The 19,941-nt window shown below is 37.1% G+C and overlaps 1 protein-coding gene across 1 annotated transcript in view; it reads right to left on the reverse strand.

Moving 5' to 3' along the window:
- Nucleotides 1-19,941, reverse strand: part of GPC5 (glypican 5) — a 729,885-nt gene that overhangs the window by 403,808 nt on the left and 306,136 nt on the right. Inside the window, exon 4 of the mRNA XM_021696018.1 lies at nt 15,557-15,690. Within this exon, the coding sequence (XP_021551693.1) occupies nt 15,557-15,690 (134 nt within the window). The remainder of the gene's footprint in view (nt 1-15,556; nt 15,691-19,941) is intronic.

The following is a 19,941-nucleotide window of genomic DNA, read 5'->3' on the forward strand; positions in this document are numbered from 1 at the left end:
TTAATATGTGGGGACATAATAATATTTAGTCACACTGCTCTGTAAGACAGCTATCATAATTAATACCTCACAGATAGACTGTGTTACAAAAACAGAAAGAGCCTGAGACCATCTGTTCCAGGGGCTCTCTGTCCTAACTGCACATTGTCATCGCCAAGGAAATATTTAAACTGTAACTCCTAGATTTTCCCTCATTCAGATGTATTGGTCTGGAGTGGGACCTGAGCATCCAAGTGCTTCTGGAAGCCTCCTATAAGATCCATATGTGTGGCCAGGGTTGAGGACCTGTGATTTAGTCTAGTTCTCTTATGTTGAAACTAAGGAAAAACAAAAATCAGAGAAGGTAAAAACATGTGAAAAGCGAGGAAGTTATTTACTCAGGAATTTATTCGTAGCAGACCTCAACATCTTTCACTAATTAATTAACTAAATAATTCATTAGTAAACATGCCATCACTTAGCCAAGTCAGCTGATACTGAATACCTGATAAATCAAAGCAGAATGAATCTTTATATAAAAGAATATTTCCACCTGTTTTAAAAATTTTCCTGAAATTATCACCCTGTTAACAGAACACAATCAGTAGATTGTTAGACCAGAAAACATAGATAGATCACTTCTGTCTGCCAAAATCTGCACTTAGAAGGCACTAGGTTTAAACAGGATTTATCTGTGTATTTCTACCAGTCTGAAAGGTCTGGTGCAGGACGCAGGGAGCGGGGCAAATTCTGCTCCCTGGCTAATGAGCAGCTTTGTCCACTGTGCTAGCACCATAAAGAGGAAAAAGGCTGTGGCACAATTGATCATTCATAGCTTGCAGCCTTGTTTGCCCTGAGCTTACTAAAGGCAAGGGAGAAACATGGACCAGCATAGTTATTGCTTCATTGCTTCCCATGACCTTGAGGCCAGCAGTGCCAGCAAGAGCTCCTGATGCATCACGTGGTAAAAAAAAAAAAATATGAAAGGCAATGCAACTCACCCTGAAGTGTCATTTATAGTTTGGTTGACATAGGAATGCCCAGTGACTACTATCAAAACAAGCAATGCTTCTGATTGTCTGGACCATTATAACTGACTTTAGTCATTTTTAAGGATAAAATTAACATAGCTTTTCATAAACAGTGCAATGAATAAAAAAGGCACATGAAGAACAAGTTAGTATCCGTGCCTCTATAGTGTGTCCATCTGTAACCCACGTTAGCAGCCTGGTATGCTTTCTTCAGCTGCTCTATGCACACGCTAACAAGTAACCAAAAACAGACAGAGATAAAGAGAGACAAAGTAACAGTTTGTTTTAACAAAACTGGGACCAAGCTATATACATGTACACGCAACTGGCTTTTCTCACTTGACAATATATCATTAACCCATTTCAGATGAATAAATCTTGGTCTTACTTTTTTGATATAGCTGTATAATATTCCATAATCTTAATATAGCAACTCTACCATAATCTACCAAAATATTCCACTAAACTAATTTACATTTTAATTAATAAGGCTGGCTTAAAGAGTGGCAACCACATGTTTCAAACTTTGCTGATCTCCCAGGGAGCTGTTTTCACTTAAGCATATGGCCCTGATTTTACATTTGATTTTGCATTTCATTTCATTAGATGTTCCTGAACACAGAGCTATATTCAAAAGGCAAGCCTCTAGATCTTCTATCTTTATCTAGCAGGAATTTGTTTCAATTTTAAAACATTCATAAACAGTCACTTCCTCTCCTTTTTTCCCCATCGAACACAATGTAAAAGAGATGATTTCTAATTTTGACCCAAACTAATTATCTGGAACAGTATTGGAGAAGAATCTTATTTTCAAATGGAACTTTTCTCTGTGGAATGTTTCAGACTACACGTTCCATTATTTAATGACACGTATTGATTTTTTTTTACCCCCTAAAGTCAGTCCACAAATAATACAGAACCCAAATTAAAAGCAGCGCCTCCCATACTGTTTGAAAATATCTGTCGAACAAAGGTCAAATGTGCAGTTTGCTAGTTAATGGCCTGAGGCAAAGTTAAGGTTAATGTGGCACTAATGAGCAGGCTCAACCCTGTAGAGATGTCCGGCCACAGTTGTCAAACAGCAGACATTTAAAATGTCAGTCTCCCGCTCAGCAGAGGAAATCTATAATTACACGTTTCCAGATAAGAACTATTTTCTCTTGTGTTTCTGAATCTATATTTAAAAAGTTTATTTTATTCTCAACTAAGTCATTCTATTTGACAAAATATTTTTAGAATCATCAAAATAGAAGAAGATTTAGATTACTGTTCTACAGCGGTAGCAGTTCTTGCTGTAAATGCTTGAAAGTAATTAAATTTATACAGTCAGATTAGCTAGCAGGAAAACTGAAATTTAGTTTGCTGGCCCCTTTCCATAGACTTTGTGACACATGGAAAGATGGGTGGAAAAGGATGACTATGACACAGAGAAAGCAATGCAATGTGAGGCACCATTTGTCACAAATGTAAATGTGTTACAAGCACATTGCACTTGTATTTCCTTAAAAAGAAAAAAAAAAACTATTTTTCCTAAAAGAGAAACTCATAAAGCGTGCTCTCTGAACCCCACTTGAACCCGCTATTCATTATGGAAGCTGTGACGGAAGGATCCACACCATTCTCAAAGAGAAGGATTTTTTTTTTTCTGACTAAATGATTCCAGGTTTTTTTCTCCTCATAGGAAGTCTTCTTGTTCACATGACATTATTTCCCTTCCTTAGAAGATTTACTGTGCTTTCTCAACAAAGCTGAAGGGGTTAAGATGGGCAGTAGGTTGGGGAGCACCTAAGAGAAGGAATGGGAAGAAGGAATGGAAAGGAGCCCTGGAGATATGCCAATATCCTCAGATACTATCTGCAGAGGATTCTTTTTGACATGGGCTCTATGTTTAACACTCTGTGGTGGTGATTTTACACTAGTTCTGAGCGGGACATTCACAGTCATCTATACAATTAATGGAGACACCTCTATTCCTTATTTTTCAGTAATGCTCCAAACTCAACACGTTGCCATTAAATGTCCCAGTAAAAAGCACCCTTTCTGAAAGCATCCTCCTTTAAAAAGAGTGATTTAAACCTGATGTCAAAACTAGGTCTTCAAAACTCTCATCTCGTTTTCCCATATTGTAAAAATGTACCATGAGAGACGATGGACTCTGAAAAACAAACAGTGTTCTAGAGGGGAGGGGGGTGGGAGGATGGGTTAGCCTGGTGGTGGGTATTGAGGAGGGCACATTCTGCATGGAGCACTGGGTGTTATGCACAAACAATGAATCGTGGAACACTTCATCTAAAACTAATGATGTAATGTATGGGGATTAACATAAGAATAAAAAAAAAATTAAAACTCAAAAAAAAAAAAATGTACCGTAAAAAGCCCTCACTGTTCTCCATTAAAAAGGACTTTAAGCAAAGATCTTAACTCATTTATAAAAATAAACACAAGATCACATGTCCAATATTTAAACAAATTTGAGCAGCCACCCAAAAGAGGTGAGACACAATTTCTCCTACCTCATGACTTTTTTCATTTTAGTAAAAATATGCAATTATTTGCTCAGTTCTACTGGTTTCAGGAAGCATGTTATTGCTTTTTCAACAGAAAAAAAAAAAAAGTCTAGGACATGATTGGGTCAAGACCAACAAGAAGATTAAATCAAAAGATTTTTGCAGATCTAACGATTCTAGTATACTTCCTTAATACTAAGAATTATTACTGAGTACCTATATCGAGATTCAGCATTTAAGGTCAAATCTTGAATGTTACTCTTTTTTGCAGTAAAATGTTTTCTATGGTTACTAACATTTTACCTATAAACTCTGTGACTTAGAGGATATGAGAACATATTCTGTACAATATTTTCCTCTCTCAGCCTGAGCAGGAAACTAATAAAAAACCTTTCCCTTTAATAGTCTGCCAATAAATGGGCTTCTTCCTCATTCCTTCTTCTGTTTACTTTTATTTTTTTATTTTTTTTCATTTTGTGATTTCAATCCTCTATTCCTGGTCACTGCTACCCACCAACTTATCTGATTGATGGACAATATATGTCTGGTATAAATTGTTCTTGCTTGCATCCTCGATTACTATATGTCTCTCAGTGCAGATACTTGTGTTCCTGAACTCTGGTATAAATATGGGCTTTAGGGTCAGAAAATCTATAATTAAAAGGGTTCAGAGAAAATGAGTTATTTTTGTCTTCAATTTTATTCCTATTATTCTGGTAATTCTCATTTTAGAAAGACATGGCTCTTGAATGTTACATGTAACCCAGGTGCTAGTTTGGGTGGCACAGAATATTACTGACCAACACTGAGTAATGTATAATTACCTTTGCTCAAGTATGACACCGAAAATACTGTCCATGTGATGAGAATTATAATAATACTTCCTTCCATCACAATCATTCATACATCTGTTTATTATAAGGCTTAGCTTACATTGGAAAATGCAGACAAACCAAATACAATGAAGATTATACATCCATTGAGTTTACTCAATTTGTGGGACCCCGAAAGTCACAGGGTGCATGTCTAACAGGATTCTTGCTGAAGAGAGTGAAACCGACACAGCCAAAGGAGCACCTTAGACCTGCTGATCTTCAAAGTCGTCAAACAGGGGCACCTGGGTGGCTCAGATGGGTAAGCGTCTGCCTTCAGCTCAGGTCATGATCCCAGTGTCCTGGGATCGAGCCCCGCATCAGGCTCCCTGCTCAACGGGGAGCCTGCTTCTCCCTCTCCCTCTGCCTCTCTCCCTGCTCATGCTCTCTCTCTCTCTCTCTCTCTCTGTATCTCTGTGTCTCAAATGAATAAATAAAATCTTAAAAAAAAAAAGTCGTCAAACAGAATGAAGCATATTTTTGAGAAGAAACCTTGATCTGAAAGTCTATGATATGGGCCTAAATAAAAAAGAATCATCCTGAAACTACCTTTGAACTTTCATTCAGTTGCACTTCCAAGTAAAAGTTTCCACGTACGACTCTGGAGATCATGATGTGCCCTGGAAATGGTTGATATACATTTGTGTCTGGGAGTGAAGATGGAAAACAAAAACAAAAACAAAACAAAACAAAGAAAAAACAGTGCCTCCATCAAATGATATAATCCACCCCAGAAACACATTTCTCCTATTTTGAGGACAATTGTGGAGGAATTGGCAGCTCTGTCATTTCCCTTAAACATGCAATGGGATAAAAAAATAAATATCCTGTTCCCCGTTTTTCCCATATTATTATATGCATCATTTTGACACTTCCAATGCCATTAACAGATTTAAACTGATGGAAATGTTTTTTGCTATGTAAAACCAAGTGGAAGAAAGTGCTTAGTACTCTTGCTATAGACTGAGCATCCAGGATGCTTTACATACAATTGATTGAGAAATAAGCCTCAATTATGGGGCTTATTTAGGCCCCATAGATTCTGCTAAAAATTCTGAAATCATGACTTTAAATCTTCCTTACTCTCCAAAAATTGAGTGGAAAAAAAAAAAAAAAACGGGAGCTGAATTTGAAGTTTTTTTTTCAATTCTACATATGCTTACTGACTTTCCAAATGAAAAAAGGATAGAAGAGTCACCTTTTGAAAGGAGGAAAAAAAAAAAGAACATATTCTCAGGTATATTAGGCAGGGAGAATTTCACTCAGTTTGATTTTTTTGTTTGGGGGCAATTTTGAGCCATATAAATGGGATAACCCTACAGTCACAATCATAAACACTACTGAAAAGCTTCTAGCTCATTTGGCAAAGCTGCTACTGGGAAATAGGTTTTTGGAGAATCAGTTTGGGAAAAACTGTTGAAATTAAATGTCATTCTTCCTATGGCTGAAAAAAAATATGTATATTTTTTTATTCTTTTTGTAGTGAGAAATTTGAGGAGACTTATTTCTACTCACACTGTCTTGAAGTTGAGAGCATCAATATTACAGATGTTGCAAATTAATGTGAGGACCAAAGCCTTATGGACCATCAATGTAACTTTAAAGAGGTTAGAATCAATCTCACACTCCCTGATATAAAACTACCTTCATCTAAGCAAACAAGTTATAAGAGTTCTAATGGCAGCCAGTGATAGCTACACAAATCTGCTTTCTGTAATTTTCCATAATTGCTACCATCAGAAAAAAAAGAGCATCTGTTAGATACCAAACATGTACCCACAGCCACATCTAAGACCAATGACAGTTTCAACTTCTAGTCCATACCTTCCAGTCCAAATATTGCTCAACGTTCGTTTAATCATTCACTGCTTGGATTTAGTTTCAGATATGTCGTGAAATGGTCACTAATTTTTCCATGAACGTCTAGAAAGTAAGAGCAAACCTCATTTTTAAAGGCTTTCTTTTTAATATTAGTTTTAGCCAGAACAAATTGCTTTTCAATACAACAAAATTTTGCATGTATTTGTTTATGGACTTTCTTTCTCTGGGAAGTTTTTATCAGATTCTCAGTGGGCTACGTGACCCGCAAAGGTTAAGCACCACTAGCCTAAACTTTTGCCATATGTTTGTTCTGCCTTCTGGCATTCCTTCTTCCTGTGTGCCTGGTTTTTGACCCACTAGGGTCCTGCTTTTCATTATTCATGTAGGTCTTGACGCTGGCCTGCCTGGGAGCTCCCTTTTCCTCAGCCCTGCTCTGGCCTGGCCTCTTGCCCCCTACCCAAAGCCTTGCCTTGGCCTGCCCTGCCCTGAGTGCCCTCGCTCCTACCACTCACCAAGCACTGTTTTAAATTAACCAGAAATGTTCTCATTGAAGGGAACATAACTTTTATTTTAGTAAATTAAACTTACAGGTAATAAATAATAATGGCACCTCAAAGAAGCACTAACTTCCTTTCAGGAAATAGATTGGAAATTGCCTTCTCCAGTCCTATAAGTGATATTAAATTTTTCTCTGAGTTGACTTTTTCCTGACCGATGGATATTTTCATCCACCAAGTTTATATATACACAATTCATCATTAAGCCCGGTATGTCAATACTGATTTAACCATATAAACACATACCCCCAAACACACACATAAAGAATTTTAAACATTAGCTAATTTTGGTTTCATTAATAAAGTATTGTGCTAAATAAGGTTTGACTATGTAGATATAAATTCACGTATCTTAAGCCAACTGATCCTATGTAATATGAACCTATTCCAGCTATCTGGGCAATAATCCTAAGTAATATTAAGTGTTCTTCATTCAGATTATGTTTAAAAGTTTTTCCTATGCTTAATTATTTTAGTCACTTCACTATGTTTTTTTTGCAATGAACAGGGTAAAAATTAATTTGCTTTCATGGATAGACACATCCTGAAACAGAACATGCCCTCATTCCTCTCTTTCAACTAAGCAATTTCAAGTGTCTCTTTTAGTTCCCATTCTCAATAAATAAAATTGTTAATGTTCAAGTTGTAAAATTCCTACTCAAATCAAGATTTAATAAACACATGAGAATAACATGGAGCTGCCTGATGATACAATGTTCCATTAAGTTCTTAAGAGACAATTTTGAAAAACAAAAACTCATAAAACCATTTAAATTATATTTTGTCTCAAACATTAAAAACCCAGTGTTTCCAAAAATTCTCCTTCCCCCACCTTCACATCAAAACCCTCTCCTATGTCAAAAATATTTTATTTTTACTAAGCATCTAGGACCGTCTCTATTACCCCAAAGCACAGCCATGCATGCAGCCAATCCCCTTAATTGGCGCATTCTTAAATGAGAGGTTTGGCTAATTGGAATGCTTGCTGGAGAACAGATGGGGCACTGGTGTTGAGACTCTGTCTTAATTTATTGTCCTGGGGTTTTCCTAATTACCCGCTTAATTGGCACAGCCACACCACTTTGAAATAATAATGTACTGCTAATTATCACTGATTTAAGCTTGCTAATAGCTTATTCTTACCAGCTAACTTCAAGAAATCAAGCAGAGAGCAGAAACTGCCACAGGGAAATCACTCTGCCTGGGCTGGTTTAAACAGCTACATAAGTGCAATGTCCTTTACAGCTGTGCTGATTTGGTTTCTGCCCCAAAAGACGACACAGTGATGCTTTTTTCGGGATGTTTAAAGGAATAGTAGCTCTTCCTTGACTTTCTCAACTTTTGGAGACCTCTGTAACTGGGATGTATCAATAACTCAGAGTCTCAAAGTAGCTCATTATTGGCATTCTACATAAACAGAAAAAACAGGGGGGAGATTGAACAAGTACAATCCCATCTCCAAAATATCATCAAAAGAATCCAGTACTATGGTTTCGCTTCCCTCCTTCCACACTAAAAAGACTGACATACTCTATACTTCGGGCTTAGCACAACTTCCAGATCCAAGGACAGATTTGGATGTCCTTCTTCAAATGTTAGAAATAGAGCAAGGAAAAGACAAGGTATTAAACAGAAGGGTTCTCTTTTGAAATGAATACAAAGGAGGAAGGGGGAGAAAGAAACAGACTAAGGGGTTGAGAACTTAGGAATTCATAGAGAAATCACTGTATTTAGGATAAGATACTATACTTCTTCCTTAGTTTACACTTATTTTGCATCTGTTTTAGGTACTTTTTCAGACATCTCTAGGTCAGACTCCCTAGAAGCAGTTCCTGAGACAGGAATTTGGATGCAGATGATTGGTTCATCGAGGTAGTGCTCTTAAGAGAAAGGTAGTGAGGGAAGTAGGATAGGGTGGGCAGGAAGAAGGTATATCAGGATGTGGTCTCAGCTGCAGCCAGACTGCACACATGGACTGCATCACACATCTGGACGCATCACACTGAGTAAGGGCAAGCCTTTGATCCCCTGGTGCCCGTCGGGCACCGCTTATGAGCCTCTGCCAAGGGGGTGAAGCAGATGGGAGGTTAACGCACTCTTTCAGGTAGATGAGATGGCGTGTAGTCCTCCTTCACATGGAGCAGAACTGACCCATGTAATCTGTAGGATATTGCAGAAATGACAGTGGGGACTTCAAGGCTGCATCATAAATACACTGCAGCTTCTGCTCTTCTCTCTCTGATTATCTGTCCTGAGGAAAGCCAGCTTCAGAGTTATAAGAAAACTCATTGGGACGGGAACATGAGGCCTCCTACCAACAGCCCTATGAGTGTGCCATCTTGGAAGATGATAGCCGGTCCTGCTCGAGCCTTCAGAGGATTGCAGCCTCACCTGACCTCGACAGCAATCACCCTAAGAGACCATAGTCAAAAAGAAACCCTGAGCCAAAACCCCACAGCCAAGCAGCTCCCAAATTCCCAACCCACAGAAAATTGCATAATAAATGTTGTTGCTGCTTTAAGTTACTACATTTCGGAATGACTTATTAAGTAGCAACAGATAATGAAAATAGATGGCTCCAATTTGTTGCGGGCAATTCCCCAGAGAAGAGTGCAACTGTGCATTATCAGCACCTTCGAGAGAGCCACCAGGAGGCAGATGAAACGGCCAGGTAAAGAGGGATGTGAGCAGGACCCCAGTAGCCTCCACTATTGTGGTTACCTCTCCTACGAAATGTTTCCATTAAACCTCCCATACGACTTAACAGTGTCATGTCATGAACTTAATTATGGACATTTATATTTTTAAAAATGGTATCTGGCAACAACCTAGAAATCTCGACTTACTAATAATAGTCTCCAAAAATGAAGATGTGTTCAAACAAAAGCTGAGAGGATTTATCAATGGTAGTAAGCAATGAAAAATACCCTAAGGCTAAATAAAGCAAAATGACTCTAGATGGACACGTGGAACTAAAAGAAAAAGCATGAGAAAGAATAAAATAAGAGATATTATAATATTGACTATTTAAAAACAACAACAACAATATCTCGGAAGTTGTTAAAATGTTGTTAGAAGTAAGATATTGGTTAGGAATAGGGTAATGGAAGATAGGAAAAGGGTAATGGAGTGAAATTTTTAAGGTTCTTATATTGTTCAATGAAGTGGTTAAAGTTCTAATTTAAAGTAAATAGTAAAAATTAAAAAGGCACATTGTGATCTCTGTGGTAACCATTAAAATAATAAAGAAATGCAAATATAAAAAGCTATGAAGGGGCACCTGGGTGACTCAGTTGGTTAAGCATCTAACTTCAGCTCAGGTCATGATCCCAGGGTCCTGCTCAGTGGGAAAACTGGGGCATCTGGGTGGCTCAGTCAGCTGAGCATCAGACTCTTGATTTCAACTCATGTCATGATCTCTTGGGTCATGGGATTGAGCCCCTTGTCAGGCTCCATGCTCAGTGGGGAGTCTGCTTGAGATTCTCTCTCTCTCTCCCACTCCCCCTCTGCCTCTCCTCCAGCACATATGCTCAAGTATGCACTCTCACTCTCTATCTAAAATAAATAAACCTTAAAAAAGTGGACTAAACAACCCAATTGAAAAATGAAAAAGTAATTAATCATCACTTAATAAATAGTGTTGGGTAGCTTAAAAAAAAAAAGCTAATTGGTCAAATTATTTATAAGTCAACAATAGTTATATTAACACAACCTCAAAAGAATTGCTTGAATAATGGAAAACTATATAAATTAAACTGTTATAAAAACCAGAAAATACTTTTTAGGTCAGGGTACCATAAATCTAACATAATTTTAAACAACAAATTTGTATATTTAAACAATAAATTTGGGGGCACCTGGCTGGCTCAGTCAGAAAGGCATGCGACTCTTGATCTTGGTGTTGTGAGTTTGCGCCCCACACTGGGTGTAGAGATTACTAAAATGAATAAGTAAATAAACAAACTTTAAATAACTATTTTTTTTATAAGATATACCACTAAAGAAACTAAGCTTAAAGATTTATTTATTTATTTTTAGAAGGAGAGAGAGAGACAGAGCATGACTGGGAGGGGCAGAGGGAGAGGGAGAAAAATTTCCAAGTAGACTCCCCACTGAGCACGGAGCCCAACCCAGGGCTCAATCTCACAACCCTGAGATCATGACCTGAGCCGAACTCAAGAATCAGAGGCTTAATCGACTGTGCCACGCAGGCGCCCTATAAAGTAAACTTTTCCAATATAATTTTAAAAGACTATGAGTTATTTATATGTAAAAATGTATTTTAAATTGTTAAACATAGAACTGTGTTTATCTCCATTTACATCGGCGAAACAACTGATGCATTTTACAATTTCTATTTTTCACCTACTAGAGCAATTAATTATATTTATAGAAATTGATGTGGGGTTTTTTTGTTGTTGTTCCATTGCTTTATTTTAATAGTTTTAAATTGGTTTAAATTTATAAATAATACTTTCTGTTATAGATATTCTCATGGGAATTGCCCAAGGTAAATAAAGAAAACCCAAGAAAACCTACCATGGATACAATACAATACAATATAAAAACTAACTCAGAAGATGTTGATTTTTTTAACTTTACTTTTTTATGAATTGCACAAAATAGTGTTCAATGATTTTGTCATTGATTTGGATGGCCTGACTGGAAATTCATTTTTTCCTTATCTATTTTTTATTTTACAATAAACTTTCATTTTGTTCTAATTAATGAGGAAGTCCCAAGTCAAAAACTCTTCAGCAAATTACATTTTATCTCTATCTGGATAATCACTATATCTACTACACATAATGAAAAATTATGCATATGAAATGGCAAAAAAAGGTTATTTAAAAATTGAGTATCATTAGCTCTCATGAAAATTTTGACTAAAGGAGTTTTAACTATGTTTTTATTAGGAAATAGGATTTTAAAAAAACGCTTTTCATCTAAAGTTTAAAATAACGGTGTATATAGGTATGTTAATTTATATATATACACAGACAAACACACACATATTTTCTGAGAGACAGAGAGCTAAGCAACCTCCTCAACCCCTGGCATACTATCATAACTTATTACTTGAAATAGAATTTTTTTTTACAAATACCCATTCTTATATATTTAATATAAGTACTTTCCCAAATCCTTTTCTTGAAAAATACCTATTGATATTTATATATTTGTTTTTAATTTATAAAAATGGTATTGCACTATTCTCATTCTGCTTAATACTTTTTTCTCTTTAATCATGATATTTTTTGATGCATGAAAATATATTCTTTCCTTCTGACTCTTTATGTTCCAAAGTAATATATTTTATTTTTCCATTTTTCTTATTATGGACACATAACTTGCCTCTAGCTCTCAGCCACCACAGATACTCAAGAATTCTCCTTGTGAATATAAGCAAGAGTTTCTTGGGATACATCCTAAGAAAGCAGGTAAGCGCATAGACTATAAGAATTTTACAAGGTACAGCAAGCTTCTTGCTAGAATGGTTCTACCAGTGAACCACATGATTGTACACATAGAAAATCCGATCCTATCAACAGACCAACCATTAGAGTGGAGTTCAGAAAAGTAACCAGATATAGTATTATAAACATATCTTTTTCTCAATCTGTCTATTCAATATTCATCCCATTTGCTTGGCTGGTCTGTGCACACGGAGGTGGGCTTGGAGAATGTTTGGATTACCATAACCTGAGTCGAGGGTGACTCCAATTATATCCTCCTATGTATGTGCTATCTGCTTGAGCAAATCAAAACATGTACTGCCACCTGCTTATCTAGCTAACAATTTGGCAAATGTTTTTATCCCTTTACCAATTAGTAAGGATAATTAGGAATATTTCACTTACAACTGGTAAGAATGTCTTCACTGTTAGACCTCAAGGCAATTCACCCATTCCATGACAGACAGGAGCCTTGATCATTTGGACATCCTATAGGACACCATGCTGATAATAAAATATTGATCACATCATCCTAGTTGCCTTAGTAGACATGTGCGTGACTCTGGTGGGGAAAAATATTGACATTTCAAGGGCTTGAGAATTCAGCAGGGTTTCTAAATGTCCAGTAGTCTGGATCTTATTGGGATATTCTAATGTAAAAGGCCAATTTCTGCCTTAAGATAACCTAGCACTCAGGAAGAGGCACAATACTATTTGGGTCCCTTTGCACATTAGAGAAAACATGATACACACTCGAGTGTGTTGCTACAACCCTTTTATAAAGTAGCCCCAAGGAGCTTTTGCATGAGAAAGAAAAGTCTGTAGGTTGGCGTCTTGCAAACTGTTCTGATATTCAGTCCAGATGACCCAGCTCATCCACTCAATGGCACCTGAAGTACCAGTGGCAAATGAAGATGCTCTACAGAGATTCTGGAAAGTCCCATTAGAAGAACAACAGTATAGACATCGAGGATTTTGGACTAAAAGCATTCCCGCTTTTGCTAAACACTGTTTTTGTTTGTTTGGTTGGTTAGTTGGTTGGTTGGTTGGTTTGCAACTGGGATCTGATAGAAACTACACACTTGACCGTGAGCTAGCAAGTGACACTGCAACCTGAGATACCCATGATCTAAGTGCTATCTGATCTGCCACGCTATGAGATCAGGCCTATATAGAAGCAATATATCATCAAGTGGAAGTGATCTATTGAAAATCAGGCTCAAGTGGGTAGAAAAAGCACAAGTTAAGATGCACAGAAAGTAGCTCATAGTCACTCAGCACCTACTCTGCTACATTTCCCCAGCTATTTCATTTGAAATGTATGACCTCATGGGGAATTATCAGTGATGAAGGATAAATAAAATTCAGGCCTAGTTTATGGACATGGAAAGATAAATAGAATTCAGGAGATGTTTATGTATAGGTCTGCACAACATGTAAGTATTAAGCCAAAGTATACTGCCCTAGCAATTAAGTTCCATTTAGGCGTGGCAATAAAAAATGTGTAGAAATAAAGTGCATAAGCCAGCTCATGTGTAATACCTCTGGTTGTTCACTTTGTGTGGTGTGACATTGGTCTATGATGGACCTACTCTTGTTCTTGGGCAATGGCTAACTGATGGCTGGCCAGTTAGGGACAGAGAAATACAGAGAGCTTGCAAGATCGGTGACAAGGACGTTTATTCAGTAGCTGGACAGATACTTATAAAACTAGCTATTCATACGAACCTCTCATTATTCCTGAGACATTTCACTTGTATTGGGTTTTGTTTTGTCTTTCCAACAACTGAATTGCTCTGGTGGTGAAACAGACATGACCTTTAAGAACTTAAGATCTTCCTTAGCTAGATTTTATTACAAGAACCACTCTACACTATACCTAGCCACTATGCTATGTGCTATCCTAACACATTAATTTCTCAAATACAAGAAAAGACTGCTGATTACTATAGATGTTTGGAGGAAAAAAGAACAGCTATTTTGCATGCAAACAAAGTGCTAATTCTTTTGAGCTGTGGCAAATAGCCAGCATAGCCCAGATCTTTATTCCAAATTATAGTCCATCTGAGAAAAGAATGAGGCAATTAGGAACACTGGCCCAAAAGGAAAGACAGAGTCTACATTATAGAGAGTAAAGCTATGTAACATACTGAGTTTGCCATAAGGTATTATTAGAAATAACTACTTGAATTAATAAATGAATATAGAATTATAAATTTCAATTCAATTCAAAAACACCCACTGAGAGGGACGCCTGGGTGGCTCAGTCGGTTAAGCGGCTGCCTTCGACCCAGGTCATGATCCCACGGTCCCGGGATCGAGTCCCACATCGGTCTCCTTGATCAGCAGGGAACCTGCTTCTCCCTGTCTCTCCCTCTGCTTGTGCTCTCTCTGTCAAATAAATAAAATCTTAAAAAAAAAAAAAAAAGAAAAACACCCACTGAGAATCTAGTATTTGCCAGGACATACACTGATCAATAGAATGCAGAAGTAAATAAAATAATAGTTTCCTTCATTTTTAAGAGTTTTTCAGTTTGACTGTCAATTATCAAGCGAAGAGATTATTAATGAAGGCTTTAATTTAACATGTGAAACAATGACGGGAATAGTGGTAGAAATGTGAGTTATAGAAGCAAGCTACTCAATGTTTATCATTTTGAATCAATAGATAGCCATTTTCAGCATTCCAGATAAAAGGTATAGAAACTTCTTCTTATCCAACCATTTTCTAACAGATGCTTAGCATATAGTAATACTGATTTCATCATTTGTGTGAATACTCTGTGTTCATCGTCCAATACAGTAGCTATACACAGAATTAAGACTAAAATTAATTAAAATTAAAAATTCAATCCTCAGTCACACTAGCCATATTTCAAACTAATTTTTTTATTTTATTGTGGTAAGATCTACCCTCTTAAAATGTGAAGGGTACAATACAGTGTTGTTGGTCACAGGGAGAAGGAAGTGGGGAGGTATTAATTAATGGGCATAAAGTTTCAGTGAAGCAAGATGCGTAAGTCCTAGAGATCTGCTGTACAACACTGTAGACTAGCCATATTTTAAGTGCACAGTGACTACATGTGCCTATCGCCTGCCATATTGTATTATAGCAAGTGTCCCTTATCACAGAAAGTTTTATTGGTCTCACAAGTTGCACTTATATTCCTAATTAATTGAATAGGAGCAACCGCTGAATTTTAAAAGTAATTAATGGTGATCTTTTTTTCTTCAATAGTGTATTTCGGTCTACTTAATTGAATACATTCTATTCTGTTGAAAATTAATGGCTTACTTTCTCTTCTCTTTCTGGTTGTAAAACAAATGTCTTACTTTCTTCTGTTGGCAAGTGTCTCTTCATCGTTTCTGGGAGAGATCTTCATCCCATGCTTCTCTTTGCTTCCATCAAAAGAACAACGGGGGCTTTGTGTAGGTGTTCTGATTAGACGGCCACAAATCTTATTGACCTTTCAAAGAGAAAATATTAAAAGACAGTTAGAAACCAACCTCCATCCTACCTGAGAATGTAATGTTTGTAATGTAATGTCCAAAACAATGGCATGTTCTTACTTATACCTCAATAGTAACTTTTAAGACATAAAATGTTAAAAGAAAAAAGACATAAAATGTCAATTTTCGAGCGGGGGAATTAAATTATCTGTATAAAATGGCAGCCATGATAAATTGATGCTATACATATATATTGATATACTTTGACTGAGTACATGTATAAAATACATGAAGAAAATATATATGCAGAATGAGTCAGAGAACTATATTAATAAACTTGCTTGCTTATATAAATAAGACTACTTAACCAAGGTAGATATTATTTATGTTTTATATTCAACTGATGACAATCACATAATTGTACAGATATTTCAATGAAATAATTTGCTATTGAATATGCAGTCTGTTTCTAAGTGAGTTCTAAGAGTGGTTTTCTTCTTAAGGTCCTTTCCCAGAAATAATAATGATTTTGTTTATGTAGAGATCTCATTTTGTAATAGCTTTATATCTTCTTCCTGTATTTTGAAACTATTAGCATAGTTGTTTTTTAAATAATTATCCAAATGAAAAATTCATTAAAAAACTTACCTAGCAAACATCTTTGTATAATTTACATAATTATCATTGAAAAATTAAGTAATGAATTGGACATATTATCATGTAAAGCAATAAAAAAGACTCACATGATACCTTATACACTTAAAGAGGTAGAGTAGTATAATCGCAAATATATAAAAGCATTGCCTAGGAATCAGGAGACTTTGGTTCTTGTCCAAATTTTTTTCCATCTTAATCACTGAGATCTTGAAGACAGTAGCAGAACTTCTTTGAATTTGACTCCTTTAGATGTAAGATGAAGACGTTAGAGTAAATTACTCCAAAGTTCCCTTAAAGTTATCAATTTCTTTGATTTTCCATGCAATGGGCATTAAAGGAATTATACATTAATTTGTTTCTTGAACCCCTATTTATTTTGCTTCTAATATTTGCAAAGAGCATGTATTAAAGTTTAGAAGAGATAAAAGATGGGAAACTGAATTTTCTCCTAAAAGAGCTGACAATTTCAGAAGAAAGAAAAAATAATTCTCAAACATCAAAATGCAAGATGTGTATGTGTGAAAAGAGAGGGACTAACACAGTGTTGCAGATACTTGGAGGGTGAAGAGTGACGCCAGGCAAGACCATCATGGGAAAGACCACTCCACTGGCATGAAGCTTGGAGTATGGGTCGGGCCTGAATATGCTGAGATTGATTTCAAGTCAGCCAAATTATAAATATACAAATATTTACTGCACCCCATTCTTTTCGATGCTAGAGATGAAACATGAATCAGGTGTGGCCTTTGCACACAATTAAGATAAAAGTCAGACATGTAAAACGGTAATTATAATAGAACAAGACACCGGCAACCACAGAAATAGCTAGAAGTAACACTGAAACACTCAGAAAATGGACAGCTTCAGTCTGCTTGGGGTGTTCAGGGAAAAGCTTCAGGAGGTCGTGTCTAAAGAACAAGGTAAAGCATAAACTAAGAGTCTGTCAGGTGGACAAAGCAGGGAAAAAATTTAGGAGAGAGTAGAAAAGCAAAGAGATGTGCTACTTAACATGTTGATATAGAACAAAAAGTGAATAATGAAAGAAAATGGTAGAGCAAAAGGTGAGATGTAAAAATGCCATGATCTGACCTGAAAACCAAGCCAAAGAACTTGCTCCGGCAAATGGAGAGCAGGAAAAGCTTCCAAGTAGAAAAATGGTAGCTTAAGATTCCCACAAGAGAAAAATCACCATGACAGCAGTGTGGAGAGAAGGAGACCAAAGAAGCGTCCTTTAGTAGAACAGTGGAGCAAAACTGGAGCCCAAAGTCATGGCAGAGGAAGAAAGAAGCAGGTCTAAGAGGCATGCTGGAGAGCAAGACAGTAGCATGGAGACTGATTAGATGTATCATGTTGTTATAACAAAAAATAACAATGAAAGGCAGAGGAAAAATCCTCAAGGACGTAGATGCAAGAAAATATGAGGCTAACACAAAAAAGAGGTAAAAAAGATAAAATGGTAGTTTGCCTTGAAAGACAGGATTATAGAGGGTAATAGTAAAAGGAAATTATGTCTGAAGGCTGGGCTAGAGATAAATGTTGGAGCATTTTCAATGCCAACCTCAGTTTTATTATTAGACAAAAGCCTCTGATGACTTTCTAATGGAAAAGTTAAAATACTAGAGCTGATATTTAGTCAATGAATCTGGAGGCATGGTCCAAGTTGGGCTGGGGAGGCAGACCTGGTAGAGACAAGTAAATTGTTAAGAGAGTCCTGCAGTAGCCCTGAGCGGGGGAAATGACTTTGAACGTTAGTGGTGACAGCGACCACGAAGAGAAAGATTCATGAATCACAGACACAAGAGAAGTACAATCAACAAGGCCACATCCAGAACACTGACACCACCAAAGGGTGTGGGAGATGTCAAGCAACAAAACTGTCTGTCATTCATGGCCAGTGGGAACGAAGAATGGTACAGACAGTTTGGAAGACAGTTTGGTGGCTTCTCACAAAAATAAAATTATCCAAAGGAATTGAAAACTTATGTCCACACAAAAACCTGCGCATGGTTGTTCACAGCAGTTTCATTCAGGATTGCCAAAACGTGGAAGCAACTAAGAGGTCCTTCAGTACGTGAATGGACAAAACTGTGGTACCTTTTTTATTCAGCACTAAATTATTACTATTTATTATTATACAGCACTAAAAAGAATATTATTCAGCACTAAAAAGAAATGAGGGGCGCCTGGGTGGCTCAGTCAATTAAGCTTCTGACTCGGTTTCGGCTCAGGTCATGATCTCATCAGGGTTGTGGGATCAAGCCCCACATCGGGCTCCAGGCTCAGCAGGGAGTCTGCTTGAGATTCTCTTTTCCTCTCCCTCTGCCATTCCCCCCTCTTTCTCAAATAAATAAATAAATGCATCTTTAAAAAAATAGAAAGAAATGAGCTATTAGGCCATGCAAAGACGTGGAGGAAACTTAATTGCCTTTTACTAAGTAAAAGAAGCCAATTTGAAAAGGCTGCAAGCTGTCTGATTCCAACTATATGACATTCTGGAAAAGGACAAACTATGGAGGCAGTGGTTGTCAGAGATCAGAGGGAATATAAGGGTTAGGGGGCAGAGTACAGAGGATGCTTGGGGCGGTAGAACTACTGTGTATGATACTATAATGGCAGATACATGTCGTTATAAATTTGTCCAAACCCCTGGAATATACAACACCAAGAGTGAATCCTGATGTAAGCTATAGACTCTGGCAGATAATGATGTGGCAGCTGAGGTTCATCAATCCCAACAAATGTCTGACTCTGACAGGGGATGTCGAGAACAGGGCAGGCTAAGCATGAGTGAGGACAGGGGATATATGGGGAATCTTGCCTTCTGCTCAGTTTCAATTTGAACCTGAAGCTGCTCTAAAAATTAAAGTCTATTAAAAAAAAATCAGTAGGGGGCGCCTGGGTGGCTCAGTTGGTTAAGCGACTGCCTTCGGCTCAGGTCATGATCCTGGAGTCCCGGGATCGAGTCCCGCATCGGGCTCCCTGCTCGGCAGGGAGTCTGCTTCTCCCTCTGACCCTCCTCCCTCTCATGCTCTCTGTCTCTCATTCTCTCTCTCTCAAATAAATAAATAAAATCTTTAAAAAAAAAAAAAAAAAAAAAAATCAGTAGGGCTTATAGCAAATGCCTGAAAGTAAGAAGTTAAAGAAGTGTAAGGCCAAGGTGTTAAAAGGCCCAAAGCAAATTTCCACAAAGCTGAAAAACAGTGATAGTGGAGTGTAAGTAATTATTAGTGCAAAGAGCTAAAATATCTTTAAATGGAAAAAAGTATCTTCATTGTCAACAACTCCTAGTAACAAAAACCAAGGGAAGACGATGTAAGTTGGTAGTAGAAATATTGACTAAAATTGTTTAGTGATACTGAATAATATTTTAAATAAAGGAGCACAGTAAGAGAGAAACAGACTGCTATCATGATCCAATGTGACCAGCCACAGAGCTCTAGACAAGTCTTGAAACTTCTAGGAATCTCGGTTTTCTCGTCCTTGAAAATTGAGAAAAATCAAACCCTAATTTAAGGGACATCTTATTTCATCCTGCCCCTCCCATGCTGGACCTAAGACCATATCTGCTCTTGAACATATTTCCTAGACAGGTAGATGGAAAGCTGAAAATA

The sequence above is a fragment of the Neomonachus schauinslandi genome, chromosome 3, assembly GCF_002201575.2.
Source record: "Neomonachus schauinslandi chromosome 3, ASM220157v2, whole genome shotgun sequence".
In the NCBI taxonomy this organism is placed as follows: Eukaryota; Metazoa; Chordata; class Mammalia; order Carnivora; family Phocidae; genus Neomonachus; species Neomonachus schauinslandi.